Here is an 18,719-nt window from a genome sequence, read left to right on the forward strand (position 1 = left end):
TCAATTTCACTGGTAAGCTACCTCAAAGTCAACATAAACCGTTCCAACTATATGGCAGCAAGCGATTCATCAAGTATTGTCAAGGACCAGCAGTAAGTTTCAGAAACCTCCCTGTGTTATTCAATGGCTGCCTCACACCCAGAAGCTCAGACATGCTCTGCATTTACCGGAACATGTCCTCATGGATGCCAATAGAGAGACAAGCTAGAGATTAGACTCTTCTTGGTTGGTACACAGAGGTGCGATTGTGCTTTCGACGGTTACGATAAGCTTCCCGAAGTCCGGTAGGTGGCAGTGCAGTGTTCTCAGGTAGGGAGGGCAGGTTGTGGAGGAGTGGGGGGGGCGTGTGTTCCTCTTGCACAAGCGCTCGTATGTTGCTTAAACCTGACGTGGGTCGCAGCCGAGCGCTTAGAGCGACAGCGGCGTGTGTGCGCGCGAGAGTGTGTGCGTGTGTGTGACGGGGACAGAGTTGCGGCAGGGCAGATCAGAAAGTGCCTGTAGCTATTCTTTGGCCGGCTCGCGCAGTCCTCTTTGGACCGCCAGAGTCGCACGAGACTGGCGACACGCTCCGAAGCCAGTCGGCTGGCCGCGTGTGACCCGAGAATCCCTCACTGATGACCAGACTCGGGCTGCTCTGGCACGAAAGGTGGAACTAAACTACATGAATTGATTTGAGAGCGATGAACTGGCAGCATGGCCAAGTGGTTCAAGGAGCACCTAGGATTCAAAACTACCAAAACACCACCACCGGCTCCTCCGAAACCGGACTACAGACACTGTCACACCGGTGTGCCCGGTGCGCCTGGCTTCCAACAAACAAGCTCCGGGACCACCTTTCCGAGTCCCGCTCAGCCGGACATCCTCGCTGCCTACAAACTACAAAAGGACCTGGATTTCGAGGATCCGTACACTCCAGGTGGAAATATCTCATTCCCCCCGAGCTTGAACACTGTGGGGTCACCGGATATCAAGTATGTGTCACCAAAGCACCGACTTATCAAGGTGGAAACAATCGAAAAGAGCAGCCCAGCTCCCGGCGGGGGTGTCACGGTCACCCAGGCTGTCCCCGTAGGGAGCGTTAAATCTCCTACTTCACCTCCCTCGGACCTCGACAACAAGGAGAAGGTGGGTAAAGTTTGGTCCTTTCAGCCTGCCCCCGAGTCGTATACAGAGCAACAACTTTCTGCCTCCCACTAATATTTGTATGTGAACAAATCGTTTCCCTCAAAACCAAATTAGAGCTATTTCGTTTAAAACTTTACTCAAGGGAAAACGTGTGTCGTGAACATGGCACTTTACTGCTGTGAGGAATTAATCGTCACAACCGGCAGAACTTGTTATCACAATCGCACAACGGCTTTCCACCAGAATTGCGACATCAGCCCCTGTAAAAAGCTACACCACAGAGACTGTATGCCGTATGATAAATAGCTCAGTTTGTCAGCGGATATGCCCGGTTCTCATTTTAATGCAAAAAATGATCTTTCGCTCACCTTTTGAGCCTTCACGTGCAGACGCACTGCTGTCATCCCATCTGTAGCTTCTTCTCGAGCAACTGTGATCTCGACAGTGGCTTTAATTTAACTTTAATCTAATCTTGTTTAGCTAGACAGACCAATTTAGCGAATGTTCATTGCAGTAAAGCCTGCTGTCTTAGAGGGAAATTACTTGTGATGAGTTTATGGATATATTATGCTCTAATTTGATCCTCTCCTGGCTCTGCCAGCACATACTTCGCACCTTTTGCTTTTTTAACTTTCTCAGAGTGAATGTGGAGACTGACAGCCAGACAACACGCTGTGCCTTGGAGCATGCTGTCATGCCAGGCTTCTCAGGAATCCATGCACTGGGCTTATTTGGAGAAAGCTGAGATGTTTGGTATTAGTGGGCGTAAGGACATATGGTTTTATGAGATTGATCCAGCTTAAGAATATTTTCAGTCTCTGCATACCTTGTTAACTGAAACCTGTGCTCTTAACTCAGAGCACGCCTCAGTCACCTCTCTTATAACATTTTTGCGTGCCTCTTGGCTTCACCTGCATGTTACTTCCTCCAGCACCTTTCACACTTGTCTTGTGACATTTGGAGTGTTCAACACTTTCATTTATACTCCAGTGTGTCTGCAGCCTGCCACAGGAGTGTTGCGCGAAGGAAGTCCAGGTTTAATGACGCGCAAGAAGATTGTTACCATCCCCTGAATTTCCCATATACCCTCAACACAAAAAACAGGAACCAAGTGAAACTCATAAAATGATATTCTGTTTCAGTGTTTGTTTTCCCACACTGTCAGCTCGTTTTCTTTTTTTTTTTCCTCTTTTTTTTATCAGACCTCATTAACTTGGTATGCCGGTTTGAGAATCAGGCAGCTATGTGTTATCAGAAGAAAAAGCAGGAAATGAAAATACACAGTTTTAACCAGGCACTGCAGCTGTTCTAGCTGATTAAAGAAATTACAGTTGTCTCTTGTTAATTGAAGCTTATTTAGATCTCACTAATTTAGAATTACACTTGCATCTGCGCTTCACCTCTCTCCCCATATGTGCACACATGGCTTTAATGTACAGACAACTGATGGCATAGTATGGGCTAAATACCTCACGCCGAGAAGCATGTTTGGTGTTATAGATGAGCTAAATCAATACTGACAGCTGGGGAGCTTAAGCAGTATGTCAAGAGAAGGTTTTTAAGGCTTTCTTGTCAGGTGATGAAGTTTCAATAAAAACGTGCAGTAACGGAGAGAGGAGTGAGATGAAGTAGCAAAAATAGCTGCCAAAAAATATTACACTGTTTCACAAATCTTTCCCCCACAAAAAAACACGGGTATGTCCCATATATTTACTTCTCTAAATGATGGATGAGAAATTTGGAGAAAAGCCCTTGAAATGCCGTAAGCTACGCTCCTTAACTTCCTGAAAGAGCATTGTGAGGCTTTTGTGAGGATTACATTTTGTGTGGAAGCTGAGGATTTCTTTTCCGACTGTTGCCGGCCACGCTAATTGTTTGTAAATCCTTGTTAAAGGGATTCTCCTGGTGTGGATTTTAAAAATGCTGTTAATGAAGTTGTGTGTTCCATCAATCTCTGCAGTAAGCCTAATGTTAAGAGGTTAAAGGTAGGTGGTCGTCTTTGTGAGTTCTTCGTGTTTAACAGTTTCATAGCTATTTTTCTTTAGGCATTGTGTTACCACAAACGTAGGGGTATCTGCATAATGATAAAAAGAAGTGTGTTTCCACCTTGTAGCACATATCTAAGCGTAGATTCCCAGTCATAGTGATAGTTATTTGTCTTGCTGCAGACTAAATGCTGACTGCTAGGAGACTCTGTAAAAAGCGCACAAGTGCCTTAACAGCACTGCTCAGTTACATTGATGTTTTAATTACTTGACTCATGAATTCTAATTATATCACTGCTTGCCTAATGCCTGAAATGCCAATAGCAGAGTGGAGTGAATTTTCTGAAGTGAGAACACTGTATCTATTCTTACAATTTCAAAGTGTTCCATTTCATCTCATAAAATTTCAAATAATCTTTTTGCGCTTACTTTGATTTGCACTTTTAACATGGAGTTTTATGCAGACTATGGCGTTTAACTCATAGATTTATATTTTCAAAGTATTGTGATGCATTTTGTTTTTAATGATGCCAAGCCCTTCATGGTACAGTGAGCTGAGAGAGATGATCAATTATCATCCTGCCTTGGAGATAATTAAAGGCCTCATCTCCCAGCTCATCGCTCTACTCAGCACTAACTTAACTTCTCTCAAGGACACCCAAAAGTGGTGATGAGCTCCATTTGAAAATGTGTAAACAAAAGCAATAACGGAGAGCTGACAGGGTGCTCCATCTGGGCGGAGTGGTGCCTGTCATCATCGGTATCTGTCAATGCACCTGGGAAACGGCTGTTCCATCTAACTTTGGCTCTTTTTACTGCCCGTAGTACCTTTGATTCAGTGATCCCACAAGCCAGCTTGTATTTCTGTCTATAGAAATGAGTAGTTGGATCAGGCTTGCAGACAGTTGTTGTGCAGCCTGCAGAGGCATCTGGATAGACAGATATCCTCTATGCTTATTTTCCTTCTGTGCACCTTTTTACAAGACCTCACTCTGAATTTCAATAGATTTTGCTGGAGGAGAAAAAACTGTGGTATACCCTCCCAAGATCGGTAGTGTTTTTCGCATTCTTGGAGGATATAAGAACGTACTATGTGCTGCTAGTGTCTTCCATTACCAACAGATAGTACAGCCCCCCCCAAAAAAAATCACTTGTCACTGCTTTTACTCAAGTTCCCATTAATACGTTCCCTTGTATCTGAACTTGATTGGTGAACAATTGTCGATAAACGCAATGAGAGACTGATACACAAAGATTCATACATTTGCTAGGGTTAAAATCCAATCTTATCAGCCATATGCATTAAAAGTGATCAGCTTGGGAAAAGTTAATGTGCTATTTCTTATTTTTTTTTAACTTTACCATAGCATTCACGTATAGCTGTTGTCTTGGGGTAAAGTTTAGGGATTGTATTACTATAAAAAGGTCGGGAATGCAAAAACATCAAACTTGGTACGAGTTCATATACTTCTACCGACACATTTCCTTGTCTTTTGCATTGGTCAGACTGTCTGGACTGCATGCACATTACACTGCCGGTAGTGCATGTTTAATCTCCGCTCAGCTTCATTTCCCCACACCCTGAATATTTCCGCTTGGCCTTTCACCCTGGCACTCCAGACATCAGTGGAGTTGTATAAATGCATCCCACTGGCCTTTCACGGTCTCATCTCTGCCAGTGATAGGAAAAATGTCAAGCACAAACATCAATATCACCTGGGTCTGCGAGAGTGCTTTTCTTCAGGGAGCCAGAAAATGGATGAAAACATGAGAGCCCATCATGTTTTGTTATAGCTCACCTTTTACTTGCAGTTCCCTGGCTTTTTGTATCAGACGGAGGCTGGCGAGGTTGATAGCAGGCCTGACTGGTTGTTGGAGCAGTGCGGTTTGGCAGCTGTTTCTCTAGTCTTTCACAAACCTATTTGTGTTCGCTCAGTTGGAAGAATCTATCTTAAAGTCATGTCTTTCGTATGTTGAATTGTTGAATAAATATAGTATAATGGAATTATTGTACAGCAGTACTAAAAAGGGATGTGTGGTGTTTTTTTGTTGTTTTTTTTCCACTGCTGTGACAGTTTTATGCCCAAGTTGAAATAATCAACAGATTGGTGTGAAAGCTGTGTCGTGCTGTCTTGTGTTTTGCAGCTGCTGTTTCTCATAATCATGCTCGGTAGTTGCGGGCACATTGTGACTCACTATTTTGATAAATTGTGTTAAACTGTGTCACATAATTAAGTTTGCGTGTTGTTATGGCTTTTCTGAATCATAGCAATGAGGACTAGACAGTGATGTTACTGGTGAGATATGCCAAGCTTGATTGTAAGAGTGTTTTCTTCATTTCCACTTTGACCCATGTATCCACTAAAGGGCTCAGGAATGCCTTGAATTTCCTGAGTTATGCTAAGCATCTACAGCATTTTTTTTTTTAAAATCATACTGTCCAATAATAAGTTTTATTTGCCCTCTGCCACAGATGTAGTCTTTCATTCCAAACATTTTTTATACTCACCGTTTCTATGCTCTATTGTTGTTGATAACAGAGCTTTACAATGCATTCCTGACCTGAACAAGAATCTTAGAAGGGCTCTTTGAACGGAAGGAAGGATCACTGAGTTTAACAACTCAAATGTTTAAGCTCCACCTCGTCTAAAACAGTATGAGGTCATCTTGTTGTGGAAGATGTGAGCCATCATGTAACAGTTACTCTTTTAAAGTATGGAAAGGTTTTGCCTTTTGTCAAGATAACATTTTGGTGGAAACACAAATCCATTTCATTTACATCATGGCATTGTAAACATTGAGTGTAATAACTAGCCATGGCTAAAGTGGATTTTTTGTTTTTTGTTTTTTTCCCCAGCCATCCCACCACGTGCGCATAAAAGTTGTAGGCCTCGGGAATAATGGCCCTTAGCCATTGTTTGCTCATTTTCTTTTCTCTCCAACAGGGAACCTTCCTCCCACTTTAAAGAGTCCCGATGGAGTCTGTTGTGTTTGTTGCTCGATTTGCTTTTTCCAGCTTTGCGCCGAAACATCAGTCGTATAGTTCCACCAGGTCACAATTAGCCTGCAGACTAGTGCTGCAGCTCTGGCGGCTAGGGAGTTGTAGACACATGGCTCTGTTTTGTTTAATGACAGTGTGTGTAGCTGAGTGTACAAGCAGGCAGCCCTGGTCTGCAGGCAGATCGTCACACACAGATTAAAAGAGAAACAAATGAGTTTGCATGCCATCTGAGACACAAAGAGAGAATTTGCATAAAGCAGTGGCTTTTTGCTGTATTTTTGCAAGCTCACTCTAACTCTGATTTAAAAGCCATGCAAACTTCATCTGTAACCAAATAGTTATTTTTTTTTGCCTTGCTGTAGAGGTCCTAGAGATAGACTGATTTGCTTTTTTTCTTTTCTTTTCTTTTCTAATTTGGTGCATGCAAGTGGCTGCTGTTGTTTTTGTGTCACACTGCAGGAGGCAGCCAGACTTCCGTCTTGCAAACAGAGCTGCCCTGTGATCTAAGTGCCCACCAGGAAGCCGAACACTTCCATTTCTTCTGAGCGGGATTCCAGACTTTTCATTTCATGCATTCTTTGAATGAGAGAAGATTTGAGTAAAAGAACTAGAACTGCTGTAATGCTACTGCATCATTTATGCAGACAAGATAGTGTTTTACTCCTTTTTTCTTAAAATTAGTCTGTTTTTGTTTTTTTTTAATCAGTTGTTTTGGTGATAAGATTAAAGGAATAGAATTAAACCACTGTCTGAAGTTGTATGGTAGAAAATGCAGAGTGGCTTGGTTGCTCCAGGATTAAGGAAGTGCTCCCTTCCTGACAGGAAGTGTTTACAACTTGGTGACATTCCCTTTTTAACTTGACAAGTTTGTGCTTGCCCCTCTTTTCTGGCTGCCTATTCTGCTTTTCCCTCGTTTAATAAAATGCTCCTGGTGGCTGTTTTTACTTGAGAATTCTGAAAGTTTCAAGTGGCAAAAGGCACATAACTTTGTGGAAACAGAGTAGTGACTGTTCCTCAACCATCTGAACGTAGCCTTTCTTGCCGTTCGCTATGCTCCTTAGAGAGGTGGGAAGCCGCGTAGCAATAGCAGCGGTATGGAACTCCACCCTGCGCTAGCTCTATTGTCATAGTGGGCAGTGTATAGCAACCTTAGTACATCCTCACCAAGCAGAGGCAATCTGAGGCCACAGAGCTCCCAGTCTCAGTCAGCTCATCCTCACATAGCGTGAAAACATTTCTAGCTTTGTTTAACGCCGCCAGTGCGTTTTGTTTTCCTCCCTGCTCAGTGAATCACACTTTCATAATCAAAGCTTCTTTCCCTGTGGATCCCATCGTGTTATTACATGAAGCCCTATTCTCCTGTTTGTCACTTTGTCTTATAGAAGCTATCACTAAAATATGGCGGTTTTTTTTTGTACATGTACATTATGATAAAACCATCAAATGGGAGCATATTGCATTTTCACTGCAAATGCCAGCATAAACATTCAGTGGGCAGACAACTTTTTCTTTCCATCTTAAATTATTCTTATATCTTAAAACCGAGGCATTATATCGTAATGCCTGTAGTGTTGAGGACAAATTGTTTGTTCACACTAGCACAGGATTATCATATTTAATGAAGTTTCCTACATTCCATCACAGTACCTGAATTATTCTTGACTCTTGTGTGGCACCACTTAGTGTATGTAGCAGAAACACTGCCAATAAATCTATCACACAGGGATGGGGACAGAGAAAGGAAATTGGATTTTGTCAAGCGTGTCGTCAAGTACTTAATCTTGAATATCTGTCACATATTAAAAGCAGCGTCCCCTCTACAGGGTGCAACCCGCTGGCTTCTCTCTCCCCCCCTCCCTTCCCCTCGCTGGAGTTTTTAAGTGGCTGTGTGGAGTGCGTTTCAATGAAGGGGATCCTTGGGGACAGGTTGAGGTGTTTTCTGCTAACAAACTATGCATATGCATTTATCAGGAGATCGGGAAAGAGTAGGTAATTGCAGAAAAGTGGGGGTGCAGATTTAGCTCTTTATATATATGTGAAATAATCCACACTGGATACTATTCGTGGAGTAGATCCGCAGGAAATGTTGTTTCCCAGGTGCAGCCTGTTTGAGCAATTAATATAAGAGACCATGTCATAAAACATGCTTATATCTACTTACTTTTTGACCTGTGAAATTGATTGTTTAGTGGCTTAAATGTCACATTGTAGCTTGTTTGGATGATTTCTGAATCTTAATTTAAACCCTTACTTCTTGCCTTTTTCCAATGCCACCAAATTATTTTCTTACACTGTCTTTCTTCTGACTTTTTGAGCTTCCCCCAACAAGTCGATACAAAAAGCCATACATATTTTTCACTAGCTAACGATGACTGGCTTAATAATTATTATAATCACTGAGAACAAGCTTTTGTTTCAAGTTAATTTTGTGAGCACTCTACATAAAATTAGGAAAAGGCACAAGACAGCTTTAATTGGAGCGATTGTTTAAATTGCCCTATTATTGTGGTCGAGGTTGCAGTGTTCTGTGTTAAGTACAACCAAAATGCAGTTTAGAGTGTAGAGGTTCTATAGCCTACTCTCATTTGCTTTTAAAGATGCTTTTGGGGAAGGTAATAATGTCTAAAAAGAACTCTGCACTACAAAGGCAGTACTTCAAAAATTACACTATGTGATTCTGTCAATCTCTCTTATTGAATTAGGATCTGTGAGAATCCTAATCCACTTGTAAATGGGATAAGGAAGGCAAATGATTTGATACTCATGATTGGCAGTTGTCTTAGTAAAGAAGTCTACTCACAGGTGGTGATGTTAAAGTGTGAAATGTGTGCTTTTCTGGGTCACTAGCAGCTGATTAGACTTGCTGAACATAGTTAAACCTTTAGTATAAAGGCACATGCTATACAGATATACATATTTAAAACCTACAAACACTGCACAAGTGTGTCTGCTCAAGTTGCACAAATGCACACATTGAGATGGGTTTCAGCAAGGCCTTGATCACTCCCAAAAGTGTTCGTTATCAATCCACATTACTCATGAGTATCAACTATCCAAGTTGATTCTCATGAGCTCACAAAGAACTTCCAGAACGTCTACTCTGAGCTGAAAAAAGATCACGAAAAGGTAAAAATAACATAGTCTTCTGTCATTTTTACTTGCTGTCATTGTGGTTGACAGTTGTATTTCTTCCTCTGTCTTTATTTCACTGCACAGTTAATGGTGCTCTTACAGTGCCGGTGTGGGGACGATCCAGGTGTACTTGATATCTTTTACATCCCCTTCCTTTCTGACTCAACTGTTTTCTACATTGCCGGATTGTCTCTCCACTGAATTGTGACGCATGGTATCAGTTTTGCTGTTGCTGCATCTGGAAGCATTCCCATGCAAACCATGATTAACAACAGCCTAAATCACTTGTGCCAAAAGAACCAGCTTCACCCTAGCTGGCGTGCGAAAGCCGCTCCACATGGGCAAGAGTGCAGAGATCAGAACAACATTTTAATGTGGTCTAAATCTTAACAGGGGTGGGGTGTAATAAATAAGTCAGCACCCACAATGCAGATGTCTGAGGACGACACGTGCACAACTGATGGCTGTGCATGGGCTGCAGTATTTTTGAGTATGCTAATAGTAGCTGCTGGTGCACTAAATGGTGCTAAGAAAAGAAAATGAAAGGGGCTTCTGTTTATTTTACAGCGCGACTCCTGATCAGGCTATAAATGCTCTGAAGAAGTGTGGGGGGTGCTTTTATCTTGTTTCCTTCGAAGTCTCCTTTTTTTTTTTCTTGCCTTGCTGATGCATGTTTACTGACACTGAATTGCTGCTCTCGACTGATTCTCCAATTAGATTATAAGCAAATCAAATGAACACACCTTGAAATAAACAGGGTTTTTGTTTATTTCCACTGAAGTGCTCTTCATTGCTGCATGGACTGCAGTAGCTTGTGACTGATTGCAAGGCAGCGCCTTTAGAGCAAATATATTAATTTGATTAGGTACCCCTGCAGACTCCTAAGCAGGCCTTTAAAGGATGCACATCGCTCTTCAAAGCTTCCAAAGAGGCAAAATGCTCTAACAGCAACCATGTTTCTTAGGAAACATTTCAATAAAGTTTCATTAATGTCAGGCCTGTATGGTAGGAACTGCACTCCTGCGCCGTCTCTCCTTTAGAGGCAAAGCCAGTTTTCCATCTACCTAATCTATTTGGGAGATGCAGAACCCAGCAAAGCTCAGGACTGCACAAGGGGCTTTCAATGAAATGTAACCAGATTTGTGCTTGCTTCTTAGAAACATAAAAGTATCTTATTGATGGTAACTGTGTTATGTCAACAGAGAGCCTGTGATCGCTTTTGCTTAAATAAATTGCCTTGAGGGAGTGTTTCTCACTGGTATGTTCTTTGGGGGGGGGGGAAATGTAGCCACGTTATCTTAGGATGACTGCCCACACAGCATTCATCCTGTGTTTATAGACAACGATAAGGTGGGAGAGCTATCAGCAGAGGCATTTCAATGAGGTACAGCTTGCTGAGTTTGGATTTACATGAACATTTTTTTCCACCCCACAGGAGAAAGCATTCTTTATACAAGTCAGTCTCCAATAGTGTCTCCTCAGCTTTTGTCTTTTCTCCCCTCCCCTCCTATATTCTTTAACTTGACTGTTCTTTAAATAGTGGCATGTTTTCCTTTTTTTGTTACACCGAAGAACAAAAGAGCAACAAGAACAAAGAAGCCTTTTGAAATGCCTTAATGCAATTGACCCACTAAGCACAGACTTGTATTAGGTTATCGGTGGCTGAAATCCCTCGTGGCGCGAGACATAAATCACACACGTCAGTCCTCTTTCGTTTTTCTTTTCTTTCTCCCTTCTCCCTCTTTCTGCAGCCTGCTGACTTTTGTGGTAGTTATAGGGCTTGAACCCTGACTAGCCTCTGATGCATTCTATTCTTCATGTGTATATGACATTAATATCATCACTCTGCTTGCGTTTATTTAACAGGAGTGGTGTTAATCCCAATTTTCCTCTTTTTTTTTTTTTATGGTTAAAGTCTTTTTTTTTTCTGTTTCCTGAAAAAACCATCCATTTGCTGATGGATTAGGGTTGTAAAATGCCAACAATGGACATGTAGCTTGCTCAGTATTCAGCGATCTATTGTGTTGCCCTTAAACCATTTGTGCTCAAATTTCATCTAATGCAGTTTGTGGATTTCAATTTTTTTCGTTTGGATTCTTTGGTTCTTGATTATCTGATGAGCCGACTAAACACATTATGCTTTAAGACTGCTGGAGGATCGCAGCCTGCGCTTTCTCACTTCTAATGGAAGACCAGGGTAAAATCAAAGTGTAATCCTAGAAGCTCTAGCATCACGGACATTGAGCCAAAGTGGCAGGTGCCTATTATAGCCTCCCTCCATTGCTAATGTTCTCCCTCTGTTCCCACTGATTTGAAGTCGGCTTCATCGCCTGAGAGCCGCAGTGCAGTTCAAGAAGTCTGTTGCTATCTCCTTGGCCACGTCTTATACCTGCCAGAGCTCTGGCAGGTATAAGACGTGGCCAGCCGAAATCTGAACTGTGGAATGAAAGTAATTGAGTGAGTTCTCTCTCTATGCTGCAGACCAGTAAAGGACCTAGATACCACAGGGACATGGCCTAAGCCCGTCAGGTGGCTTTGTGAGATTTATATAGACTTACATCACAGCTTAGCAAAGACCTGATATATGGAGGCACTGCAGTCTTGTGCTGAGGGGGGAATTTTACTTTCATGACAAGTGTGGCTTGGCTGCAGTCTTGACACACCCTGGCATGCCGTAAGGCAGATGGTGTGTCCCCAGGCGACGCTACTGCTCTCTAGCACCCCTCTCCTCAAAGCCCCTTGTTCGTCCTACTGACAAGTAGTCATTAGTGCAGTGGGACAAGAAGAACACATTGGAACAATTTGGATATATTAACCACCTCCTCTGTCCTATCTTGAATTGGACTGCAGGGCTTGTATGATGGCACCAAATAGACTTTATCTGACTGTGAGTAGTTTAGAGATCTCCAAGTGCAAAACAATGACCTGCGTGGGATGAAATTCATAATGTTCTTACCAGCTTATGGATGACAATAAAATACCATACGTGTACACATTACTGGTCTAAAGACCAAAATAATAATAATGATCATATAGTCTACAATTTTCCGTGAGGTATTTATCAAACAGCTCAGTGTCACTCTTTTTAATGAGATTTTGCCTCATAACTCAAAATGAAACTTAAAGAATGACCTCGATATATCAGTACTACATAGTTTCATTTGATATTGGTGGGGAGACTGAAAACTAGTTGGTCTGATACTTAAGTTTGGTTTTGAATTAAAAAAAGATGAGTTCACATTCGGTTCTAACTGAAATACAAACACAAGCAACATGCCGTAAAACCTTTTACTTCCCAGCTATGAGCCTCATATATACATGCACTTTACCATGCAAATCATTATGACAAGCACTTATGAGCAGGAATGAGAGATCATGATTAATAGTACTGTTAATCACAAGTGTGGATGCATCCCTTTAATCCGTCCAACAAATTTCTTGATTGTAGCTCCAAAACAGAATGTTTTAAATTATTTAAAGGGTTTTTGAAATACTGAAAGCTCCTGCAGATAAGCAGAGAAGAAGAATTCAAGGCCCACTTATCACTTATTGCACATAGCTGTTTTATGTTTGTAGTTTAGGAAGGTAAAATGATGCTTACGTTTGAGTGAAGTGTTTTGCTTTCTCTGCCCACCCGTGCTATGCTACTATCTTTGTTAAACAGCTAACATTTTGAAGCCTTGAACATTAAGCACTGGTAGACTGCAAGACTGATTAATTTAAATTCAAGCTTCTGGCAAAACAAAGGATGGCGTTTGAATCTCAAATGATGGCTTTGGTTTCTATCCACGATCGCATCCATCCCCTCTCTTTCAGAAGTTTTGTGCCCAGCCTTTATTTGTCCTACATTATGTCAACAGGAAAGGCAAAGTATGATGTCATGCATTTGGTGTGGTTCCACGCATTACTCGAGTGATTGCCATTATTTCCTGAAATTTGCTCAAACATCCTTTGGCCCATGATGAAGGTGCATTAAGTGGTAAGGTGATTGAGTTCAAGCAGGGAGCTCTGCTAACACACTGCTAGGAGTAAACATACAGTATAGTATAGTTTTTGCTATGTGAACATGGGAGCTCTAGCTTGTACTCGTACATTGCTGTGCAGTTGTATTGTGTTAAAGTGAATTCATCTGGAGGAAAGCGGTTATGTAAATGAATGATACACCTTTTAAAGTCACTTTAAGAGTCACTCTGCTGCAATAAGTAAACCACAGCAAGATATCTACTGGACTTGTTTGCCATTAAGGAGAATCCAGTTTTTATTAATGAGGGTTACTTATTCTTAGATTTTGGCTGTGTTTGCAGTTTCTGTGTCTGAAGTGGATTTGCCACATAATATGATTACCGATGGCTGTTTTCAAGCAAGAAGGTGCAAGATGGTAATGATACTGGATCTGATGCATAATTTTAGGGTCTCTTGGGCTGCAAAGATGTCACTTATCAGACTGCCTGAATTTTAATCTCGCTTTTCTGTAAATATGTATATCTTTTGCAGCGCAAAAACAAACCAGGACGATGTTTGTATTGGATTTTTCCCGCTGTTTGAATTCACAGCAGCAAAACATTCAAGGAACCCATAATTATGTTGTGGCAGAAGAAAAGTCCTAGTTATTTTCCCCAAACAGATGGAGAGTGAATACTGAAGAAAGCAGATTTAACTCAGAGTAGCTGCTATGAACACATCCGCGGTGCTTTACTTTCTATGCTATTATAGCCTAATCCACATATAGTGAGGATGATCTGAGCAGGAATATACCTGCCAGCGTTTCCCTGTCACTAAGCAGCTTACAAATTATCCCTAGACAGTGAACTTTCATTTAATACTTGGAAACTTTTCAAGATGTCTTTTTCTTCTTCTTTTTTTTTAATGTGTGACTGCATTAAATGATACTTAACCTTGATCGATGATGTTAAAATTCCTGCGTTTCTGGCACGAATTTTGAGGGTGTATCTGTGCATTTTCTTCCCTGAGGGTTGGCAGGTGTGTGTGTGTGTGTGTGTGTCTGTGTGTGTTTGTGGCACTCTCATGGGTGGCCTGGATATGGAGTTGGCTTTCGGGGAGTATGCTTTCTCTGCGGCAAAAATGGACAGAGGTTTCTCTCAAAAGAACGCTGGCTCGGTGGAGGCACAGCATGGCGAGCATGAGCCTCAGTCCACCTCCACTCTGCCCCTCCCGCTCCCATCCACCAGATGAGTGATGAGCTTGTTTATAATGAGACCAAATCCCTTCCTGTTACACATGACTCATTGGGTGTAGTGCCAGTCGTACATATTCACACAGTCATTTAGGTGTTTTCTTGTTTGTGCACTGACCTTTAAAAAAAAAAAAGAAAAAAAGGTCCTTTTACTAACATGTTTTCAGATTACGAAACACGCACTGCCCTGCCCTTCTCTTCTCTTGTAACCACTGATTGGTAGGAGCAGACAGAGGCTCCAGAGAAAAAGTGCGTTTTCTAGCCACTGGTCCAAATGACCTCAGTCACACACCCTTATTAGAGCCAGTGCTCAAGAGGACAGATGGTTCAAATGGGAGTTTATATCCTTTCAAATTCAAGGTCCATAGTTTTGAAGTGGTGTGCTCATAAATGAAGCAAACATTTCAAGGAAAGCAATATCCCCCCCAAGGCACTGTACAAGTGGGCTAGCTTTGCTCCCTAAAGGTTTGAGCTGTATTTCTGGGTCTCAGGACATCCACCTAATTGCCATCCACTGCACAAAATGCTCAGCAAAAAAGCAAGACTGCAATTAGCCGTGGCTCACTGCCAGCTCGGGATAAATCTGCCAAATTGTTTCTCTTAAGAAAGTTGAGCAGTTGTGGTCTTCTTTCCTCTACTTTTGAAATGTAGGCCTGTCACAAGGCTATCATATAATTAGGCAAACCAGCAGTAGCAGAGTGTGCTGTAAGGCTAAAAGCTGAGGCATTGTGGCGGTGTGCTGGGGCATGCAGAGGTGGGGCATTATTTATGTATTTCACCCTTTATTCTCTGGCTTGCCTCAGTGGATATTGCTTGGTACTGTCCGGGGCCAAAGTGGTGTCTGTCACAAAGCACCATACTCATGTTGAGTGTTCAGCAGTATTCCCCGGTTGCTCTTTCAAACTTTTTCTCTCCTTCAACCTGACCTTATTTCTTTTCTTTTTTTAAAAATCTCCTACAGCTCATTATTCTTGAAGACTACGCGGACCCTTTTGATGCCGAGCAGGCTGGCGGCACTCAGACCACCACAGAAAAAGTGACAACTGAGAACGATGGTTACATGGAGCCATACGAAGCCCAGAAGATGATGGCAGGTAGGTCAACATGTTAAATCTTCTCTCTAGTCACCCTTTTGTGTGTCCGCATGTGTCACATGACTGTTTCTAACCCTCTCCACACCTGCAGTAATCACAAGTTAAGGACTTATTGTAGTGGAGTGGTCATTAATATGCAGTGTGATGAGGTTGTATGAATTAATGAAGAGGCTCAGATGCCCTGATGCCATTTTACAAGACAGGTGCAGCAGAGCATAAATGACTAGTGTGTCACAAAAGATGTCAAACCATTTTCAAAAGCTGTGATTTTGCCCATAAGAAAAAAATCATGCAAGGATTTAACTGATGCAATGCTTCTAGGAGAAGGAGATTTTATATGTATATATTTTTCATTGAACTGTGCAGACACGGAGACAACCGCTTGCTGTGATTTCCAGGAAGGCTTTTTTTTTAAATTCTCGACAACAATAGCTGTGTGCTAACACAAGAATTTAGTCTAACCACATTCCCCATATGGCTTCGTCACTGCACGTTCATCCTGTGGCTGAGCAAAGCGGTGACAAAGAGCAAGGAATATGCACAAGGAAAAAGAGAACTGAGGAAATATCTTTAAGCAAACAAAACAAGTGGCAGCTGTTTTCCTCTCTTTTACTGACTTTAGTATCCAAGATGAGGATGATGGAAAATATGAATAGCAGATTTGGAACTGTGAATTGACTAAAAGGTATTGTATATGATAGTCCCGATCCACAGACATATGATCCGTATACTGTTTCCTCTAACCAGCCCTTACATTGCTCCATTTGCTACCACGGAGGCAGGACGTGAATGTCTCTGTCCCTCTACAACAATTTTCTTTTAATGGGCCTCCAGACAATCTCTTGTTTTTATCTGTCTTACTGGTTTGACCTCTGGCCGAGTCTTTGCCTCTGCAGAGTACAAAAACTCAGGATAAATCGCCTCTCTCGGAATGAGAAAGCCGTAAAAGGAAAAAAGAAATTTCAACAAGACTTGTGGTATCGCTAGAATCTTGAGCTTATTCCAAGTTCTTGGCTGCTTTATAAATTTTACTTGACACAGCTCTGCATTTGGCTATATTGACAAACAGTTCTATTCTGGCAGTAGCTGTCTGTTTGATTCGATTAAGTTTTCACTTTATTTTTCTGGTCGTTGCTATCTTTGTAACCTGAGGTGGTGTTATTTTCAGGCTTCCTGCTTTCATTTTTTATATGTATTGATTGCCATTTTTTGGTGGGGTGTTGTATAAAGAGAGCTTTGAAGAGATCTATATATACTTACTGTCTATATTTTAATATTCAAAGTCCTTGGATTGCTATTTCCTCAATGGATGCCATCAGGGACATGAAAGAAGTTATTACATTTAACATACTGGCCACATACAGCGCTGTGCAAAAGTCTTGAACATCCCCTTCGATCGTTTATATTTTGATGCCCAGAAGCGAGATGTTCTTGTGATGCAGTAAAAGCATACCTGGATAGATAAAAAACCCTTGGATTGGCCTCCCCAGAGTCAGGACCTCAACAGTATAGGATCATCTTGACACAGAATGGAACAAAAGCCAAGCAACATCCAAAGAGAAAATACATTTTGACTGTCTTTTAAGAGATGTATTCATGAAGTCCACTTAAAGAAACCACAAGAAAGCTTCAGGTTCAGGCTGTGTTGAACAGCAGAGGCGATCGTAGCAAATATCAGAAATGTACAAACTCTGTTTTTGCCTTATACCCTGTATTTCCATGTATGTTTGCGGATGTTGCAGTAAATCGCTGCACCTATTCCCCTGGCAAAATATATAAAGAAATTATGGGTGGCTCAAGACCTTTGCACAGAACCAAGTATAGAAGAAACACTGGGGATGAATAATCTTTTTAGTAAATGCTTTCCTCCATATTCACACAGCTACCAAATTCCAGATTCAAACTTGGAAGCTGCACACTACAGCCCCACTGGTGCAGTTGGGGGTCAAATGCCTCACCCAAGGGCGTCTCAGAGATATAATGAGGGTCAGGCTCTTTCACTTTCTCCCACTGTGCAAGGCCGGATGCACGCACCAATGCATCAACATACTGGCTATGCTATAGAGTAATTGCTGCATCTTTCGTTCTGACAGCATCTTAGTCAGGCAGAGCTGCACACTCAGAATTTCATCAGCTAACAGGAGAAGGAGGAACTATTGCACAGACTGCTGCACTCTAGCAAAAGAGGTCCTTTTGACCCTAATTCTGTCTAATTATGTCACTATTGCCGTTTCTCTGACTTTTAACAACAGCACTGTTAGGAATAAAAATTCTCTTTAGCTTTCAGACTGTTGTTTCTGTAGCTTTAAGAGCCTTGCTTCTCAGCTCTTGGTTCCACAGATGGGTGCAGATGGACACCAAACCCTAAACATGCCAGCACAACACAAACTTTTCTATTTATGACTGTCAAAGCAAGTTTTAATTATTTAATTACTGCTGGCCAAATTTATACCGTCTATAAAATGGTCTGTCTATCTTCTCATAAAATGGACCGTAACCGTCTCAACTTGCAAACTCAAAGTTGTGTGTAAAATAGTCTCTTATAAAAACATCTTTCCAATTAATTTTAATTCCGTTGTTTTCATTCTAATTCTGTTTGTGTTAAACTTCCATTTTTTTCATTCAAATTCTATTCATTTCATTGAAATTCCGTTGTTTTCATTCAGATGCTGTTGTTTTCATTCAAATTCCGTCGTTTTCATTCAAATTCTGTCGTTTTCATTCAAATTCCGTTGTTTTCATTCAAATTCCGTTGTTTTCATGTCGTTTTCATTCAAATTCTGTCATTTTCATGTCGTTTTCATTCAAATTCTGTCGTTTTCATGTCGTTTTCATTCAAATTCCGTTGTTTTCATGTCGTTTTCATTCAAATTATGTCGTTTTCATTCAAATTATGTCGTTTTCATTCAAATTATGTCGTTTTCATTCAAATTATGTCGTTTTCATGTCGTTTTCATTCAAATTATGTCGTTTTCATTTAAATTATGTCGTTTTCATTCAAATTATGTCGTTTCCATTCAAATTCTGTCGTTTTCATTCAAATTCTATTCATTTCATTGAAATTCCGTTGTTTTCATTCAGATGCTGTTGTTTTCATTCAGATGCTGTCGTTTTCATTCAAATTCTGTCGTTTTCATTCAAATTCTGTCGTTTTCATTCAAATTCTGTCGTTTTCATTCAAATTCCGT

The 18,719-nt window shown here is 41.3% G+C and overlaps 1 protein-coding gene across 4 annotated transcripts in view; it reads left to right on the plus strand.

Annotated features, from left to right (window-relative positions):
* The first annotated feature begins 223 nt into the window (after window positions 1-223).
* The window catches only part of shf (Src homology 2 domain containing F), a 92,419-nt gene continuing 73,923 nt past the window's right edge, over window positions 224-18,719 (plus strand). For 3 of the 4 annotated variants that reach the window (XM_005727689.2, XM_005727687.2, XM_005727688.1), the window contains exons 1-2: window positions 224-1,125; window positions 15,399-15,531. In XM_005727689.2, coding sequence (XP_005727746.1) covers window positions 694-1,125; window positions 15,399-15,531 — 565 coding nt within the window. In that variant the 5' untranslated portion in view covers window positions 224-693. The remainder of the gene's footprint in view (window positions 1,126-15,398; window positions 15,532-18,719) is intronic. The other variant, XM_005727690.1, reaches the window with a different exon arrangement.

This window comes from Pundamilia nyererei, unplaced genomic scaffold (genome assembly GCF_000239375.1).
Source record: "Pundamilia nyererei isolate P.nyererei 1_Seehausen unplaced genomic scaffold, PunNye1.0 scaffold00025, whole genome shotgun sequence".
Taxonomy (NCBI): domain Eukaryota; kingdom Metazoa; phylum Chordata; class Actinopteri; order Cichliformes; family Cichlidae; genus Pundamilia; species Pundamilia nyererei.